Consider the following 19,994-nt stretch of genomic DNA (forward strand, 5'->3'; position numbering starts at 1 on the left):
TATTTTATAAAACAAAACATAGAAATAACTCTTTAAAATTTTAATAAGATAATTTTAAATAAATTTTTATTTATTTATTTTTTTAAATTTTACCTCAAATGGTAGTTCTAACTTAAATAAAGTATTTGAAATATTAGGCAATTAGCTATTCGTTAGATTTCTAACAAAATTAATTTTTACTACCAACTAAAGTTTTATAAAAAAATACTGCTTCGATTATTAAATGAGAAATTTAAGAGGTAAAATACAAACCTTTTATTCTAAAGAAGGGTTGAAATCTAAAGAGTATAAAACAGGTATTTACTAAGGTGAGTATAAAAACTAAAAAGGTAATTTAAGAGAAGGAAAAGGAGTGTTCTATTGGTATGGAGGTTAGATATACATAGGGCAATGGCAAAATGATTAGATTGAAGGATATGGAAGAGTTTATTTTCCTTATGGAGGATAGTTTATAGGATTCTTTAAATAAAATAAAGCTTGTGGAATTGGTATTATGACCCTTAGAAATTAAAAAATATATGCTGGGAACTGAAATGATGGAAAGTTATATGGAATATGTGCTAAATGGTTACCAGATTAATAAAAATGGGTTTTAGTTGAATATCTAGGAGGAATTCTAATTTAAATGAGTAACAAAGCACAAAACAAAGCCATATAAATATATTAAACTATTCAATCACAATTACCAAAGCCAGAAATGATATTTTTTAATGATCCACACACAACTGACTAATATAAATTTGGTAAAATTTTAAATAAAATCATCCACATTCAATTTGCTAAATAAATTGACATTAAAAAATAGGGGTTGTTAAATTAGATGAAAACTTTTATTATGATGGAGTTGTTAGAGGTAATAGACCAGATGGAATTGGAATTATGACAGATAAAAGACAATTGTTCAGCGTAAGAGGTAGATTTGCAAACACAAAATTATGTGGAGCAGGTCGTGTTGAATTGGAATCAGGAGAAATCTACGATGGTGTATTTAGAAATGGTATTTTTTGTAGTGGAATTTGCTATCATTCTAAAGAAGACAGGTATATTTATTTTAATTTAATGAATTTATAATAAAGGCCATTTTATTAAAAAAAAGATTTATTTATGGTAATTTTAAGACTCCTGAAATCAAAATTTTGTTAAAGGGAAAGGGTTATCCATATTAGCTCTTTTTGAATAATAAGGAGAAATTATACGATTCAACATTAGTTTATAAAACTACTTGTAGTGAAATAATATTTGCTCCATAAGAGGATCGTCACTTGGTGAGAGAATTTGATAGATTTAAATACAATTTAGATATACCAAGTAGTCGGTCAAGTTATTAAGAATCTATTTTCGAAACATCAGAAAGAGAGAGCAATTATAGCTTAATTTAAGATGAAATGAACGGAATTTAATAAGATGTAAAAATGATTTAAATATGGCAAAAACATTTACTTATTTATTATAATTTTATAGGAATTAAAAAATAAAATAAATCAAGATAATATAGAAGTATTTGATCATGAAACAAAGCAAATGATTGAACAAACTTAATAAAGTATCTTATAAAATGAAGAAATACATTATTAAAATTATTAAGATGAGGAAGATGATAAAGATAGCAATAGTATTAAAAGAACAGCAGATTTTAGTCACTAAGAAATTGACGAATTTGAATAGAATTTAGATCCATTAGTATAAATTTCTAAATAAAGAGAATAACGCATTAAATAAATGTAAGAGTAATAAAATTAGTCATACATTTTAATTGAATCATTAAGAAACTAATTAAATTGCTATGAAGAAATAAAAAGAAACAATCTTTAATAATAATCAAATTACAATTTTGATTATTAGAAAGATTAAGATTTTTCCAACAATTTGAAATACCAAATAATTGAAGATAAAAATAATGAATAAATTAATTATCTCGAATAGATAAAACATGGATAAGATTAGACAGGTTAGCTTGATTAAAAATATTAGTATCCCCTTTCATAAAATTCATTTAACTAGATATAGAATGGTAATAGCTTTATTAATAATTAGTAAGTCTCTACATAATATATAAATCAAATAAATTAAAGTTAACTTAATAATAACTTTCAGTAAAATTTTTAGAACAATTTTAACAAAGAGTATGATATTAATTAGTAATAAAAGTATGTTGGAGCTCAAATTTTACAAGAGTCCACTAACTCTTAAAATTCTTTCGCTACATTTTCAAATAAAAAAAACGGTGTTAAATTATTCTATCAAGATGATGATAATATAGAGCATGATAAAATACCTAGTTCTAATTCCAATTAATGTATGAAAATTTAAATAAATTAATCATTAAATATGAAAGAATTTTAAGAAGAAAATTAATAAAAATAGCATAATAAAGTTCCAAATACATAGTTTTAAAATAACTTAACAAAAATTATAATAACAGATCTCTCGAAAGAAATGCCTGCTTAAAATTAAAAAATAAACAATAGCTAAATATGTTAAAAGGATTTAAATTAATCTATTCTTAATTAAGATTAGCAAAAATTAATCTATAATAATTAAAATGGTAAAGACATAAACAGAGATTTAGATTCCTAAGATTTTTCAAAATTTTCTTAATAATAGATAAAAATAGATAAATTTAAAGAAAAATTGTAGAAACAGCTAAATGATTAGTCACTTAGTAAAAAAAATTAAAACGACAGTATTGAAATTTATTAGAAATCATAAGATGAAGAGTCTAAAGATTTTGATAGAATTAGATAGAGATCTTAATTTTCTGTTGATTTTGATCCCAATTTAATATCAAATAATAAATAATTAGAACAGGAAATGATCGAGAATTATTTTGAAAACCTAAAAGCATAGTTTACAGACAAAAATTAAAATAATAGTACAGGTACCATTTCTGCTTTAAATGAAATTCTTTCAGATTAAAATTATCAGAGCAAAGGTAGGACTGAAGATTATTCTTTAATGTAAATCTTAGATGATAAACTTGCATAAAATAGAAGCTAATCTATTGAAAAAACTAATACAGTTTAAAGAAAATTCTTAGATTCTTCAATTTAGTATTTAGAAAGTGACCATAATATAAACTTCAAAGATAGCCAAAATAACAGTGGTTTTACACATTCTTTTGATAGGAGTGGTAGAAAAACAATTGATAAATCAAATCCTTCTCAATTTTATAGATATACCTAAAATAGCTTATCAGAAAAAAACGATGAAGAAAATGATGAGGATGAAGAATCTTCAAAAGATGAATTTCATATTAAAAATAGTGAAAGAAATGATTCAATTATTGAAAATGATCAAAACTCAATAGACTAAAGGAATTACTCAGCTAATGATCAAGCCTTTATAAATTCTAATTTGAATTTAACAGAGATAGAGTAGTGAAGAAAGTTTTAAGAGAGTAATAAAATTTATAATTCAAAGAAACAATAAATGTATTTTATCTCATTTACAAAAAATAACATAAGCTGACATAAATATTTTTATTTTTTTTAAATGTTATATTTACCTAAATTGTAAGTGAATTATGTCGTCAAATTTAAATAAGGTATTATCTAAATAACCTTTGCAAATTAAAATTATAAAAAATATGATTTTGCTTTAATATTAAAAATTACATATCAATAAAACACCTTTTTCCATAAACAAAAAAATATTTAAATATTATTAAAAACTCAAAGATTTAACTAAAATTTATGAAAGAATGCCAAATAGTCACAGATATTTTTAATTAAAAACCTACATATGCTATTTATAAAATTAATATTTAACTTTAAAAATTTATGGGGGATTGTTTTATGGTAATCCTCAGCCAATAAGGTTTTTGCTATATGGTTACAAATTTTTATTTGTATAAATTAAGAGGATACTTACTTAATTATGTATCCCTTTATGTAATATTGAATAAGATTTATTGAAATGATAAAATATTGATAATTTTAATGAAATTAAAAGAGATTTTGTTAACTAAAGTTAATAGTAATATGAACTTGATGAAATAAATTTTTAACAAATATCACAAAATCATTAAAATAATTTTATCAATTTTAATAAAAATGTTTACAAAAAATTAAAAAAAAAATAAATGAAATGATTTGAATAAATCAAAAAAATAATAAAATTTACTTTTATTTTAAATTACAAAGAGTCCAAAAATTTTGTTGAAGTTTGAATGATAAACTAAAAAATACTTTACTAACATAAAATACTTATAATTAATTTTTTATATTGCAAAAAAACAAATTAAATGCTTATTAGTTTTAATATATATTATTCATTTTTTCTTTTTAGGATTAACAATTTCGTCAAATTACTTATCTAATTCTTCTTATCTTTTTTGAATAGTTTACTAGAATTATTCTTCTATTGATTTTAATTTATTATTAACTATATTCCTTATTTCTTACTCTTCTGAATTTATACGTTTAATAGATCTTTTACTTTAAGAACTGTGTTTTTGTTCATCACTGAAACCATTTTGGTTACTTTCAAATCCTTCTTAATCTTCAAACTGATTACCTTCTTCTTCTACCTCCTCTTATTCGAATCTTATTCTTTAATCTTCAGAATCTATTTTTTACAGGCTTTCTCCTTAGATGCTATTTTTATTTGAAAACTTATCTAATTAAGTACTTCCTTCTCTTTATCTTGATTCTGTATATGAAACTTTCTTTATTAACATTAAGTTCTTTTTTAATAAAATATAAATTTGTAATATACTTTTTATTTCTATCTTTGCTTAGATTGGTGATCATCTTCCTCATCTTCAGGTATTTCAATTTTTGGTTATCCCATGTATAAAGCATCTGAAAGAGGGGGTATATCTAAAGGCTTATCAACAAATAATTATATTTCTATTTCTTCATTTTTATTTTTATTATTTAGGCAGTAATTGTAAAGTGAAAAATTCGAGAAGTAGCTATTTTAAGCAAATTATACAATCATCTATATTTATTGAGCATCAAATATTTTGATGCTATTTGGAACTTCGCTCGTAGAGTGCTTAATTATCCATTTTTTAAAATTCTCAAGATCACTTTATATTGTTTTATAATTTTCTTTTATATTTGATAATGTGCCTATTTTTTATTAGCTGCTTTATGGATTTTATTACACATTTTTAGAAACCTGTCCTAAGGTGTTTGTATTATCTATTTGCTAAACATTTTTAGAATTTAATTCATTCAGAGAATTCATAGTTGCCTACGTATAGCGTCTATGAAGAATTTTATAGTCTGGGTTATCATTTATGAGTAAAGTCCACCTAATGTTCATAATTTAAAATTTTAATTCTAATTGATATGAAATAGTTTAATAAAAGTACATTAAATTTAAAAAGATTGCAGTTTTGTAATCATCTAAAAATAGTGTCTATTTGGCATAGATTATGTTATATAAGTGGAACTCTGCAATAATGTTTAACTCCATACTTTCAAAATTTTTTTATGCATCTAATCTTTTCAATAAGTCATTTAATACTTCTGAAATAACTATTTTAGGTTTATCAAATGACCATATTCTTTTTACTTATTCTTCATTGATAAGCATTTCTAATCCTGTTGATAATGATCTCCAATTAGGTCTATTCGCCTCCTCGCTTTAAAATTTAGAAACTTTTCTTTAGCTTAATCTTCTAATTATTGAATTTCTTTTAGATAAGCTACCTGGATTTGTTGAAGTAGTTTGCTAAGTAGTCTAAGGTAATGCTTATAAATTAGGCACAGGTACACCTTTTTAAGGCTAAGGAGGATTAATTTAGGCATTACTTTTAGGCCTATTATTTTGTTACGGAGGAGGAGTCTATTTTTTCATTTACAAAAATAGTAATAAATTTTTGAAACCTTTTTAAATTAATAATAAATAAATAAATTTTGAGTAAAATTTGACAAATCAATAAATGATAAATTTCAACGATAATAAATAAAATTATATAAAGATATTCTTAAAAATATTATTTTTCAATTAAATAATAAAATAATTTAATTATTTTCTTACAATATTAATTAGTTGACATGAGTAAAAATTAATATATTTACTTCTTGGAGTGATATATTTGAAACATTTATAAAAAATAACAGTGAATTTATAAGATAATATAATACTATTAGATAAATATATAAATATATAAAATCTATATTTATTAAATCAAAAAATTATTTTTTATATAAATATTTTTTTTATTAAGAAAGGAAGATCTATTATTTCTTTTTTTATCTATTTAGCCTGATAGATAAAGCTTAATAAAAAGAAGATATATTTTAGGAAAAAGAGTTGCTATTAATAAATAGCTTTGAAGAACTAAGTCAATCTTTCATTTTTTTTATGAGTAAATTAATTTTAATATAATTTCAACCAAATAATACAATCGTCAGTTTTAAAACTTATTATTTTTTTTGCACTTTCTTTGATTTCATTTCGCATTCCTATATTTTTATGCTAATCCTTTTTTACAGTAAAATAATAAATATGGCTCATGTGAGCCCTTTGTATCGTAATTCTAAGATTTTATATTGATTTCATTCCATTAAGAATCATTAAACTCATTCCAAGTTCCATCATAAGGGTTTCTACATTATCTAATATAAATAATATTTATTTATAATTAATTAATTTATTTATTTATTTAGTATTTTAATTACGCAGTGTAATGACCGCCATAAAGGTTTCCTGAATGATTTACTATGCCAATAAGATCATACAAAAAATCTTAATTATCTATTTTAGTAAGTAGGCATTGAAATATATATGATAATATTTAAAATAATTTTACTTGTTTATCTCTCTAGATATTAGCCCATATCTAAATCTTATATTGGAAAAGTCACATCCAAATTAATCTTTTCTCGTCTAGTACTTCCAAAATGGAATCTTTTTAAATGAATTACTAAAACTTCAGGAAGCTACCAAATATAAAATTAGCGCTTTGATTTTGTGTGCTTTTTACAATTTTTACAATAATAAGTGTCATCTAAATTTTCTTCTTTTAAAAATGCTTTAATTAGTCTATCCAATTCGAATGAAATTAATATTCTGAATGCCGTAAAACTTAGCGACAAGTCCATAAAATTATCAAATGCTATTGACTCTGACTGACAAACTTAACAAGTTACTTTACTCATTAGTTGCCCAGTGAAATAATCAGTAACAATGCTATTATCTCTATCTAAATAATACTAAAACCATTCTTCTCCCTTTTCAAATTTTAAAAGTTAAGGATTAAATAAATAATTTTGTAACATATTAGCTATTTACAATTTTTGTTAGTGGTTTTAATTTAATATTTGCTTCTAATTCTCTATAAGGCTTTTTGCCTTAAACTCTATTTAAATCGTTATGCAACCCATCAAGAAGTGTCCTCAGAAACTCTTAAGAATCTTATTAACCACTTCCTAAAAATTGCTAATTTACTTTTGCTATAATAAATTAAGTTTATATAAATTGCTTAAAAATAAAAAAAGTATATAATTTTTTTTGGAAATAAACTTACAAATAGCAAATTTAAGACCTGATGGACGTAAATAACTATTTTTAGTTGTATTTTCTTCAATGCTTAATGCCAATTCAGCGAATTCATTAGCAATACCTTTATTTGCTTAATTAATCTCTTTCTTAAATTTTCCAGAAGTGAAATAATCCAAGAAACCTGGAATGTTAAATACACACTGTAAAGCTGAATTCCTATTATTTAAATTAAAAAATTAACTTTTATATCTCGCTTGGTCTTAAAAATTGATTTTAATTAATTAATTATTTTATTTAAAAATGTTATTAGAATTTGTTAAAGTAAATTTATGAGAATTTAATATATATTTATAATAAATACATGTAGCATGTATTTCCTATATTTTATAGTCCGCATTTCCTATGAAATACTTTCCTAGTGCTCTAAGTAGAGTTTTGATTATATTATCCATAGTTTTATTGCATTTAAGTACCAGATTAGGAATAATTTTGAGTATTGTATTGATTGGCATAAGGGTAATTTATCTAGTTTTAATCTAATTAACTTTTACTATAGGCTCCTATCTTATCATTACCATAAGAAGAGGAATTTGAAGTTGTTAAACTATTTTTGTTTGAGGATGCCGTAGATGATCCATTTGAATATTAATAAGATTAGTTAGTAATAGGATTATATGACTATGTATTTGGTTAAAGATAAGAGTTATTTGAGGTAGTCATTTAATTTACTGTTTAATTTTATGTTCCTATTCTAGGTTAACTAGTTAATTATTATGTGGATTATTGATTCCTTATTTAAGGATTGTTATTTGCAGTGTTATACTAAGGAAGATGACTTGGAATAACTTTATACTATTATGGATATTGATATTTACTATTATCATAATTTTATTAGCTTCCCTATTAAATATTAGAATATTTTGGATCCCTTTAGGTCATAGTGTTTGGTTTTTACTATACTTAAGTAATATTACTTGTTCTATTACTTATTGTATTTTTGTTTATCTATTGATTGTCATATTATGGCTCATAATATTGATTACTTGGATTTATATTTCGAACTTTGATATGTTATTATGCCTACTATTAAATGCTATTTTTATATGATTAATTGGGATAATTACCTTTTTATTAAAATATATTTTATATGTAAATTAGGGTTGCTACTTGACTAACAGAAATAAAAGTAAATATACATTAACGAGGCTAGGTATTTTTAATACATATTTTAAAATTTATTCTTTATAATTTCAAACTCTTTACTTGTATATGGATATGACATCTAAATAAAGTCCTAAGTGTATATAGTAGCTTTTAAGTTTACTAGTTGCAACAGATAATTTTTTGCTGTAATGCTTAAATATGATGAAGCAATAATTGAAATTTATTTATTTATTACTTATAACTAACTATCTCTATGTGATTTTGAATTAAAAAAGCAAAATTTTTTATAAAGATCGCTCGCTTTTAATTATTATTTATATACAACTTTTACTCATACAAATAAATACATTGCTCAAATTTTATTAATCAAATAGTAAAGAAAAACAATCCACTCAATTTTACTTGTTTGATATTAATTTTTTTATTCATCCAATCAAATTTTTGATACAAAATTCAATGTATATTTAATATTTATTAATTTTAATTATTTTAACAAGTTTTGCAAATTACTTTAATCTCTATGCTGAGCAATTAAAACATGTAATTTTTGACATTTAGTATATAGTAAATTCAAGGTAAAATGCATTCAAAATATTTGATTTAAATTTCCAAAAAAAGAATAATAAATATTTTTAAAATAATATTTTGATTTCATTTTTTTTTATTAAATTTTTTTTAGAGAGATGATATATTATTTATCAATAATGGCTATTTTTCAATGCATCAACATGATAATATATAAAATTAAATTTTAATGTATAATTTGCTGATAAAAATAATTTATTTAATTGTTTTAATAAGAAAAAGAAAGAAGTGCAATATTCTAATTAAATTGATTAAAAAAATATATTTTGTTTTTTTATCTAATATGAATTTGATAATTTTTACTTTTAATAGAGATAAAATAATGCTAAAATATTTCTAATTCATTTCTATTAGAATTTAAGTACATAATTTCAATAAATTGAAATGCAAATGTAAATTTATCTTTATCTTTTTTTTGCAAATAAAAATTACTTTAAAAATTATGCCACCTAATAGTAAGTTGATTTAACTTTAAAATTCTCATGAATTCAAGTAATATTTAAATAATAATAAATATATTTTATTCTTTTATATGCAAAAGAAAAATATTTTAAGAACAATTTTCAAATTGTGATTGAGGTAATTCTTTAAACCAAGAAATTATTTTGTTAAAATAGTAGAAAGGGAAAATTTTGTTAATTTTTAAGTTATAATATAGGCCTATTTGATACATGTATTTTACTCATATGCAATTTGGTTAATTTATTTTAATTTTTTATTCAATTTTACATTTTTTTTATTTATTTGTAAGTAATGCACCATGATTAAAATAAATATTTTTGATACACCATTCATTTCTTACGCTTAGGGAGATCAGTTAACCACTTCATTACTTCATCAATATTGTTAGAATTTTTAGCTGATATGCTATAGCAGGCTACTTTTCTATCTTTAATACTATTTAAATCGAATTAACTTATTAAATCTTAAACAGTTAGAGCATTAGGTATGTCATTTTTGTTGCCTAATACAAGTAAAGGAATTCCATCAAGTGAAGGAAAACTAATTAGTTAATGAAGTTGTGTGCGAGCTATATCAATATTTCCTAGATCTGCAGCATCAGCAACAAATATTATAACATCGGCATCTCTGCAATATTTTTCCCAACTTTCTCTGAAACGAGGCTGACCACCTAAATCCCAAAGCTTCATTTATATTTTTCCTTTTTTAATTTATCTTTAATTGAATCCAATTGTAGGAATTGTATCTTCATCAAATTTTCCTGTTGCTAATGTGTTAACTAAAGTACTTTTTCCTGCATTTTAAAGGCCAACTATGGAAATTTCAAGCTCTTTATTCCAAAAGAGGCTTCTAATCCAATCTAAAACTTTTTTGAACATTTTGACTATTTTTCAACTGACTGATTGATACTTTCTACAAAATTTGTGAATAGCTAACTAATTTAGTTTTTTTTTTGAAAGAAATAATTATTTTTGATTAAAATTTTTAATTTTTCTATCTATACAGCTTTTTAAATAAATGAAAGTGTAATTTAGTTATGGGGTAATAGCATATAAATATAAAATATTAAATTATTTATTTATTTATCTTAGTTTGTAAAAGCATTTTGATAAATTATATTGGTATTATTTTCAAATTTATTGATATTAACTTAATTGACAGAATTATTCTTTCATTTTATGATATTTTTTCACATTTTCAGTATTTTAAAATTAAAAAATATGCAAACTTCTGATAAAAAGTCTGAAAAAGTATCACACAGTCAAAAATAAAAATAATATTTAATCTTTAGATTTTCATAAATAATAAATTTTCTAATACTAATCTGATTATCAGAAAAGCTAAATTCAAAGAAAGGTTAAATTTAACTTTTTTTATTGATTTTAATAAATTAATTTACTAAAATACTAATTTAAGATAAAAGAAAATTTTATTTTTATAATAAAATTTAAAATCTTTTTGAAAATAAAGACAAAAATTTGTTTAATTTACCTACTTAATATTTTATAATAAAAATGAAAAACTTGAATAATTGCTTTATTGAATGTAAAAGAACTAAAAATAGAAATAATTTGAATTAATAAATTTTTGAAGTAGAATAAATAAACGAGACTTAAATTAAATATGAATTTAAATAGAATTTGAAAAGTGAATAAATTGAGAAATAAGATATAAATATATATTAATTTTTTCTATAAATAACATTTATGTTAACTAAAATTAAATTTATAAGATAATAAATCAAATATATTGTTAATATATTTTCATAACTATGATTCTAACTTCTTGTTACTTGCTTGAAAAGATACTTAAAAATAATAAATTTACTCAGTCACTCATATCAAAAACTTATTACCAAATTTTCCTTTTTAAAATATTATTTTGATTAATTGTATCTAGGATTGATCCAAAGATATAATTTATTAAAGGAATTTTTAGTTTTTTCATCTTCCTCAACATATAATTTTCTGATATGGCATTATATTATTCTTATATTAATTAAATTAATGATATATATTTATTTATTTTTTTTATATAGCTTTATTTTATAAATATTGAGGTAAATAAGTTGCTTACTTTCCATCAATTTAATCATTTTATTATTTTTGGTAATATTAAAAATTCAAAAACCATCTCATCACTCTTCCTCACTTTCTAATTATTTTTAAGAAATAAATCAATTTAAATAATTTTATTAAATATTTTAATGTTTTTTAAAATTACCAGAGAGCATTGCTTCAGAACTTTACTCACTGTTATTCTAATTTTAAATATGACCGTTATATTACTAAGCTTAATTACTATTACTGCTGTACTGTGGATTTACATTCATTTATTGTAAATGTTACTAATACTAGCTTGGGTTTGATTGATATTAAGCATTGTAGTAATTTTACGATTGAGGGTATTAGCTGATTCCATTTTACACTTATGTATTAGCTCCATATTGAATTTGTTAATTAGGCACAATATTTCTATTGTGATTGCCATTTGAATTAGCACTAAGAGGCTAATTCATATACATATTTTGCATGTTATTTCCATATCCTTAATATTATGCTTATCCCTATTGATTATACTGCTATCCTGAATAAGGTTGCTAAGTTTAATTAATCATGCTTGGTATTGCCATGCCTTATTAACCTGCATCATACTATTAGCTGGGTCTGTTCTGATAACCACCGATGACAGCGCTTTGCTTTTATATTTGATAAAATTTTTAAAAAGTTTTAAAAAAGTGAACAAGAAAGTACCATAGGTTACTAAATAGGAAAAGCAGAAGGATATTAATTCATCATCATTTAATTTTAGTATGTCGATTGCTAAGCATACTATTATTAATTTAAATGATTGTATCCTTATATAGAAGCCATGTTTTATTATGTAGTTGCTTAAGCAATGGGTAGTTATTACTAAGCTACTGGATTAGCTTGAACATACTATCCCTACTATATCATTTAGCTGTTGTTGACTTTTGCACTTGCAGCATTTTAAGCAGAACCATTATTTTGAATAAGTTAATTTGCTTATGTATAACCTGGATTACTAGCGTAAGCTGTGGCAGGATATTACTAAGCAGCAGTAAAGCTAGTTTATTGTGGGAAGTTGTTTACTGCAGCATCAATTGGAGTTTAATTAGTATTTACTGTAGTACTTGCAGTTGTAGTTGTTGTAGGCGTAGAGTATGGTAACTAAGCTTTAGCTTATTGTTAGCTGTCTGATAAAAGGTTATTTGGTTAATTTTTCTAAACACGTTGTTTTTTTTGTTGAAATGCAGCTCTTTACTTGACATATGCTTCTAATTCTCTAGCTTTTCTTACTGGCAATGTATCAATATCAAATTCTATCACTTCACTATTTTATTAGCTATCTTATACTATACTCCAAATTCCATTTAAATCTTCTGGAGGAAGTCTACGTATATTTATTCCTAGTTGCTTCTTTTCACTGATAGTTAATGGGATGTCTTTCTTTTCCAATTTTCCAATCTTCTTCTTCTTTTTATTGTCTTACTATTCACTTTTGTTAATTAAAATGATAATATTAATGTAAAATTTAAATAAATTATTTTGCGATAATTTTCAATATAAATTTCTTTTTATAATTCAAAATATTTTTTTCATTAACCAATTAATTTATTTTAGTTCAGCAGTTGGAAAAAATTTAAGATTTATGGTTGAGTTGAAGGTTATTTAGCAAAAATTAATGGTGAAGTAAAAAATTAAATAGAATTAATTACTCTTATGACTATTGCTATTTCTATTATTGGATTTATTGCTGCTGTAATTATTATTATTATTACAACTATTATTATTACTACAACTATTATTATTATTATTGTTATTGATTGACTTATTGCTAAGATGGTAAACGTCTTTTGAAAAGAACGAATTCTTGTACTTCTCTTGCAGTTTTAATAGGGAGATTATCTATATTTAATTCAATCTATTCGTTATTTGTTTCACAGTAATCCTTTATTAACTCGTATAATTATTTTGTATCGTCTTCTGTAAGCGATCCGATATTTTAATAAAGTTAGTTGATTTCATCTTAACTTAATTTGGTTTAATATTTATCTTTAGCTTTGGCTTATTATGCAGTTGTATCAGGTTAGTTAGCAGTTTATTTAGTCTTTTTTTATTTTTCAGGTTTTGGAGGATTTGCTGGTATAGCTGAATTTTAAGTTATTGGCACTGAAGCAGAAGATAGCTATTAAATCTAATTCTATTATTAAGTAACATTTTATGCTTATTTATTAGCTCTCTTCTTTAATGACGAAGCGGTATTATTGTTGATAGAGTTGGAAGAAGCGTCTATTGAATCTCTAATTTTGTATGCAAAAAATTATGAGAATGAAAATACAAATTGATAATTAATTAATGAAGGATATTTAATTTTTTATTTATTAAGTTCTACGACTTTGGTAAACTAAAATTAAAAAATTATATTTATATATCCTAATATATGTAAGTAAGTGAAAGCAAAGGATCTTGATGTTGTTTATTTTTTGATCAAAAAGATATATAAGTAAATGTGTAAATTTTAATTAAAAATGTATTTAAATGCTACAACCATCAACCTATTGCTTTTTATTTGAAATTTTTTGTTATTGCTCCTATTTGGAATTTTTTTATCCACTAAAGAAATTTGAAAAATTTTATAAAAAGATGTTCGTTCAAATAATTAATTAATCAATCAATCAATTTTTTTTAATTTGAATGGAATTATTTTTTTATTTTCACTTAATTAACTAATGAAGATTAAGTGCAACAATTTTGAGGAAATTTTATTGAATAAATAGAGGATTTCGTTCAAAAATTATATTTTTTAAATGAATCAACTCAAAACCAATAACTTTTACTGCTGTATTTTTTGTATGTGAAAATAAAATTATTTTTTCCACCTTTCTTTTGTGTTTTACTTCGTTTAAGTTAACAAAAATTCATATTTTTCAGCATTCTGAATGAATTTACATTTATAATTTAAATAAAAAATTATTACTGATACTCCATAGGGTTAGGAAGTGATTAACTTTTTACCTGAGTAAAAATTTTTTCAAATAACCTGCTCATTTCTTCTGTCATTTTATAGATTTAGCTTCCTTTTTAGTTATATGTAAAGGAGTTATTCCATATCTTTCTAACATCATCTGCGAATTGTAAAGTAGTTTAATAATAGCCCTGTTTTAAATTTGACTCCACTTTCGATAAATCCATTGGATCTCTTATTATTTTATAGTAGTCAGGGCATTATTGTGCTAAGGCATCAACTTTTTATAAAAATGGACCTGCATTTTCGCTTTTCTTTAGTTATTACAATATCGAAAAGCACACCCTTATGTCTTCAGAAACAGGAATTGTTCCTTTCTATTGTGTGTCAACACTAATTACTTACTATAAAACTTAATTTTGCTGTTTTAAGCTTTTTGCTGCTTACTTTTCTAAAATTTTTTCCTACTACTTTCTTTTCTTTGTATTTCCGCTTTCTGGAGAATCGGCTATTTATTCTTTTTCAGGTATATTTTCTTTTTTGGATTACAACTTTTTATCTTTATCATTTTTATTTTGTTGGGCTGCTAATGATGCGGCATTTTAAGCATTTGCTGCCTGATTCATCTTGGATCTAGTTTACTTTAACCTCTCTTAGATCAGTGTTTGCTCATATTGCTTTTGTTTGATATTTAAATAAATCAATCTAAAATTTAGGAACTTTATTTTTCATATCTTTCTATGCAACATATTTTGCTATACTAATATATTATAAATTCTATTTCATTTTATTTATTTCCTATGCATTGTATTTGGGTGAAGAGTATATGAATGCCTTCATATCGTTATTTATCTTAATACTTAAGAGTTTTCTTCCAAGTTTAAAATTATGATCTTTAATGTAACATCAAAAATTGTAAACAAAGCTCAAAAGTTTGGTCTAAAAAATTTTAAGTAAATTACATTTAACTTTGTAGCATTTGGATTCATTTGAACACGTCTAGTGTGAGAAGATGAGAATTACAGTGAGTATCCTCTAGGTAGCATACTATTGATGTACTTTGATTACTCTTATGTCAAAAATATTTCTTATACTTACTAATTTTAAAATCATACACAAAGATTAGGTTTGCTGAAATTCAAAAAATTTAGAGAATAAAATGATAGTTAATTCACAAATAATTGAGTATAAATGATTGCTCTTCTGTTTAGGAAGTTATTTAAGATATTACATCACTCATTTTAACGATTAGCTTTAATACTTGCACGAAAAATCACTTTGTTTTCAATGTCCTTGTAGTTCTTTGAATCAATACAATTGAATAAGAACAAAATCTATCAATTTGTTGTAAGAAGTGGAAGAAGACTTTGTTAGATAGATGTAAATTTTCTTTTTTATTAATCACTTAATCAAATATTTCACACAATTTCGCGCCTAGATAAAAAAAGTAAAAAATTAATAAAGTTAATTAATTAATTGAGAGAAGAAGAAAACTCACATTATAAATTTTCCTTCCTGATAGATTATATAATCATAAAAAAAATATATACGTATTTTTATATTTATTTATTAATTTATTTGTAGATATATTCGCATCAAGCTTCTGGTAAATAAATATATTTTAAATTATTAAATGACCATAAATCAATCACCCTTATTCAAATTTAATTACTCAAAATTTTATTTTTATTTTTATAAACTCTCTTATTATTTTGTTAAGGTATTTTTCCATCTTTTCATTTAATTTTCAATAAATTTTGAAAGGAAAGTAAATAATTTTGTCTTAATTAAAATACAAAGAAGTTTAATAGCAAATAATTTTAAATTTTCACATAAATTTGTTGATTATAAGATTTTATTTGAATATAAAATTTAAAAATTGAGGATATTAAATAGATATAAATATTATTAAATTTTTTTAAAATATTACAATTTATAATAAGAAAAACAAGCAAAATAAGATTAAACATTATTTTTAATAAAAAGTTTAACTCTTATCATATCATTTAAATCAATTTAATTCTCTTTTTTTTATTTATTAAAATTAGTTTTAAAGCCTATATTAGGAATTGAGTAAACCTTTTACATTTATTTTTAATCTATTTATTATTTATCTATAAAATAATTGTTTATAGAATTTTTGATCTTTAATATTTTATCAAATAAATATTGGCATCAAATCAAAGATATTCAATTTAAATAAAAAATGAAATACTTTTGCTTTTACTTAATTCTTCAATTTTCATTTTTTTTATATTTATTTTTGTTTCTTTAATCTAGAAATAAATGAATTTCTATTTCTATTGTTAAAAGGTTTATTTTAAATGATAGAAATTATTTATTCCCTCATCAATCAAAGTGTTTGATTAATAGTCATTCCAAAATAATATTTAAATTGAAATCTTTCAAAATATATAAATAAATAAAAGTAGCACTTAAAATATTATTTTAATAATTTAAAAAAAGCTATGAAATTATTAAAATTTTCAGCTTTATTAGTAATGAAAAAAAAAAAATTCTAAGAGCAAAATTTAATTAATAATAGTTGTTCTGATAACAAAATAAATTACTAAAAATAAACATCAAAAAAGATATACTTGTAGAGTAATAATTTTGAATGAGTTATTTTTGCAATAAAAAAAGCTTTTTATAAATGCTTTAAAGTAACTAACATGCGTACATATTTTACTCATAATTTTGCTTTTTATTTGTTCTTAGAAATTTAAGGAGCTAACTTAAATAAAACTTGATGAGTTTTTTATATTTCTGGAAGAGCTTCTATTCTCTACATCCATTCATATAAAATAGGAGTCTTGTTTTTGAAATCATAATCATCAAATTTCATTTAAATAATCTCAGAATAGCATGATAAGTCAGCTATTGTTAACTGTTAGTTATTACCTATATATTTATTCTTTCCTTGATCTAACCAAACCCTCTCAATAAACCTGAAAACACTTTCAACTTCTTTAAATAATGTGTTCACATCAAATTAAGGCTTAATACCTAAAACAGGAGCGAAGTATTGATCAAAAAGATAAGGAGCGCATTTTCTTGTATTTGTATGATGCCAATCTAAGTAAGAATCAACTTTAGCCTTTAGCTAAATATTTCCTCTTGGATAAAGATTAGATTTGTTATATCTGTCTGCTAAGTATCTCATGATTGCATGGCTTTCAAATAAATTAAATTATTCGCCGTTTTCAAGAGTTTCAGACATTCCAGGCAACTTAGCAGTGGGGAACATTTTTTTATATTCTGGAGTTCTGTTTTCTAACTTTTTAATTCTAACTTCTACCAACTCATGAGGAATATTTTCAATTAAGCAAAAAGTTACAATAGCTCTAGATGGCTAACTAAGCCATTCAATATAAAGTTTAGTGCTTGGTTTTGTTGTCATTTAAATTAATATAATATTTGCAATTTAATAAATTATAACAATTGCAAAATAAAACCAAATATTAATACTAACTTTATGATTACAAATTCTGGGTTTAATTACATTTAAAGAAACCTTCTAGAATATAATACAAACTAAAAACATAAATTTTATCTCGAATGATGAAACATTCGTCATTATATTATGAGATTAACCATTTTATGAATTTTCCTATTTATTCAAGTCAGTAGTATATTTGGTTATTTATTAAAAAAATAATTATTATTTAAGTAAAGGACGATAAATACTTTTCTTTAGTTTTTATTTAGAAAAAATAAAAAAATTAATAACTTCTTCATTCATTTGCTTGATATTATTTACACTAAATAAATATATTTATTTATTAAAGATAAAACTAGATTTGTTTTATGATATAATATAAGTGACTTAAGCTAATTTTTTATAATTATACATTTTTAATCAAAGATTAGGTTTTATTTTGTTTTATGACATTTTTGGAGCTAGTTTGAATAAAATTTAATGGGTTTACTAAATTTCTGGTATTTATTCAATTCTTTTCATCCAGTTGTATAAATTAGGTGTTTTATTTTTAAAATCATAAGAATCTATTATCATTTGAGATACTTCGCAATAGCAAGATATGTCAGCTATTGTAAGCTAAATATTATTTCCAATAAACTTATTTTTTCCTTCTTGAAGCCAAATTTAATCAATGAATTTTAAAATAATTTCAATTTCTTTATATAGCGTTTCAATGTTATTCTTTGGTTTTATTCCTAGTACACCTGATGAATATAAGTCAAATAAATAAGCTCCACACTTTCTTGTGTTATTATGGTGCCAGTCTAAATAACTATTTATTAGAGCTCTTAGCTAAATATTATCTTTGGGATAAAGCTTAAACTTATTATATCTATCTGCTAAATATCTCATGATAGCATGGCTTTCAAATAAGTTAAATATTTCTCCATTTTCTAATCTATCTGAAATAGCTGGAACTTTTGCGCTTGGATTTATTTAAATATACTCTGGTTTGCGATGCTCTAAAGCATTTACTCTAACTTGTATAATCTCATGTGGTATATTTTCAATTAAGCAGTAAGTAACTACTGCTCGAGATGGCTAGCTAATCCAATCAATAAAGATTTTCATAATTTATTAGATACTATTAATTTATTTTTTTAAATTTATAAATTATATCACTTCAAAATAGATTTTGAGAGAAATCCTTTTTATATAGAAGCAACCCAACACTTATCCAATTTATTTTTAAATATTTATGAAAAGTAAGCTAAAATTTTTTTCAAATATTATTTTTTATTTTCAAAGTATTTTTAAAATAGAAATGCATTATTTTAAAAAATAATTTAGTAAAGAATTTTGAGTTAATTTGCTTATTAAATAATTAATATTTTCTTTTAAAATAATTAAGTATATTATTTTATAAAATGCAAATCTATTAAAAATTTACAATTTAATATCTGAAATTACATAATTAAATTAAAAAATCATAAAACAAAGAATTTAACAAGAATTTAGAAGTTATATTCATAAAAATTTTAAAACAACATTAAAAGTATTTCTATTTTTAAAGGAATAATAAAACAATAATTAAAAATAAATTAACAATTTTTTTTAATTTTTAATAAAATTGATGTGTTTAACATTTTTCGAAGAAAAAAAAATATAGAGAACTATATTCATGTACTTAGCTTAGTATAAGTGATCTTTTTAAAATTAATACTTTTATAAAAGAGTTTTTAATAAATTTTTTAATTTGAATAAAGAATTTGCTTAGGTTATAAAATATTATCTTAAAAAAAATTTATGTTAATATGATTTTTTAATTAGCTTTTTATTTTCAAAAATAAAAGTTCAGTTATTAGTTAATTAATTAGCTAGTTTGTTAGTTAGACACAAATTAATTTTGAATTAT

The 19,994-nt window shown here is 22.3% G+C and overlaps 8 protein-coding genes across 8 annotated transcripts; 2 read left to right on the top strand and 6 right to left on the bottom strand. All coding sequences in view use genetic code 6, as the record gives it.

Moving 5' to 3' along the window:
• Positions 1 to 223: 223 nt before the first annotated feature.
• Positions 224 to 532, top strand: TTHERM_00499480 (MORN motif protein; the record flags this gene model as incomplete). The annotated part of the gene is made up of 1 exon (XM_001022206.2): positions 224 to 532. The coding sequence occupies one exon, from the start codon at positions 224 to 226 to the stop codon at positions 530 to 532; it is 309 nt and encodes a 102-aa protein (XP_001022206.2).
• Positions 533 to 625: 93 nt separating this feature from the next.
• On the top strand, positions 626 to 3,381 carry TTHERM_00499490 (endo-1,4-beta-xylanase xylA, putative; the record flags this gene model as incomplete). Its single annotated transcript, XM_001022207.2, has 4 exons — positions 626 to 743; positions 806 to 1,040; positions 1,097 to 1,406; positions 1,462 to 3,381. The coding sequence occupies 4 exons, from the start codon at positions 626 to 628 to the stop codon at positions 3,379 to 3,381; spliced, it is 2,583 nt and encodes an 860-aa protein (XP_001022207.2).
• An 889-nt stretch (positions 3,382 to 4,270) lies between these two features.
• Positions 4,271 to 5,877, bottom strand: TTHERM_00499500 (hypothetical protein; the record flags this gene model as incomplete). The annotated part of the gene is made up of 3 exons (XM_001022208.3): positions 5,321 to 5,877; positions 4,717 to 5,260; positions 4,271 to 4,666 (listed from the first exon to the last, which is right to left on the bottom strand). Exons 1-3 carry the CDS (start codon positions 5,806 to 5,808, stop codon positions 4,271 to 4,273), a joined length of 1,428 nt encoding a protein of 475 aa, XP_001022208.2. The 5' UTR covers positions 5,809 to 5,877.
• A 529-nt stretch (positions 5,878 to 6,406) lies between these two features.
• TTHERM_00499510 (ubiquitin carboxy-terminal hydrolase) lies at positions 6,407 to 8,908 on the bottom strand (the record flags this gene model as incomplete). The annotated part of the gene is made up of 7 exons (XM_001022209.2): positions 8,722 to 8,908; positions 7,820 to 8,582; positions 7,484 to 7,674; positions 7,249 to 7,409; positions 6,767 to 7,187; positions 6,636 to 6,711; positions 6,407 to 6,572 (listed from the first exon to the last, which is right to left on the bottom strand). Exons 1-7 carry the CDS (start codon positions 8,738 to 8,740, stop codon positions 6,407 to 6,409), a joined length of 1,797 nt encoding a protein of 598 aa, XP_001022209.2. The 5' UTR covers positions 8,741 to 8,908.
• A 1,090-nt stretch (positions 8,909 to 9,998) lies between these two features.
• TTHERM_00499520 (ADP-ribosylation factor(Arf)/Arf-like (ARL) small GTPase family protein) lies at positions 9,999 to 10,547 on the bottom strand (the record flags this gene model as incomplete). Its single annotated transcript, XM_001022210.3, has 1 exon — positions 9,999 to 10,547. The coding sequence occupies one exon, from the start codon at positions 10,545 to 10,547 to the stop codon at positions 9,999 to 10,001; it is 549 nt and encodes a 182-aa protein (XP_001022210.1).
• A 1,259-nt stretch (positions 10,548 to 11,806) lies between these two features.
• TTHERM_00499530 (bromodomain domain protein) lies at positions 11,807 to 15,898 on the bottom strand (the record flags this gene model as incomplete). The annotated part of the gene is made up of 7 exons (XM_001022211.3): positions 11,807 to 11,823; positions 11,893 to 12,367; positions 12,423 to 13,188; positions 13,409 to 13,993; positions 14,671 to 15,335; positions 15,621 to 15,755; positions 15,890 to 15,898. The coding sequence occupies 7 exons, from the start codon at positions 15,896 to 15,898 to the stop codon at positions 11,807 to 11,809; spliced, it is 2,652 nt and encodes an 883-aa protein (XP_001022211.3).
• Positions 15,899 to 17,347: 1,449 nt separating this feature from the next.
• On the bottom strand, positions 17,348 to 18,058 carry TTHERM_00499540 (glutathione S-transferase, amine-terminal domain protein; the record flags this gene model as incomplete). Its single annotated transcript, XM_001022212.3, has 1 exon — positions 17,348 to 18,058. One exon carries the CDS (start codon positions 18,056 to 18,058, stop codon positions 17,348 to 17,350), a length of 711 nt encoding a protein of 236 aa, XP_001022212.1.
• Positions 18,059 to 18,517: 459 nt separating this feature from the next.
• Positions 18,518 to 19,210, bottom strand: TTHERM_00499550 (glutathione S-transferase, amine-terminal domain protein; the record flags this gene model as incomplete). Its single annotated transcript, XM_001022213.1, has 1 exon — positions 18,518 to 19,210. The coding sequence occupies one exon, from the start codon at positions 19,208 to 19,210 to the stop codon at positions 18,518 to 18,520; it is 693 nt and encodes a 230-aa protein (XP_001022213.1).
• Between the last annotated feature and the right edge of the window lie 784 nt (positions 19,211 to 19,994).

Source organism: Tetrahymena thermophila (genome assembly GCF_000189635.1).
Source record: "Tetrahymena thermophila SB210 genomic scaffold scf_8254487, whole genome shotgun sequence".
Taxonomy (NCBI): Eukaryota; Ciliophora; class Oligohymenophorea; order Hymenostomatida; family Tetrahymenidae; genus Tetrahymena; species Tetrahymena thermophila.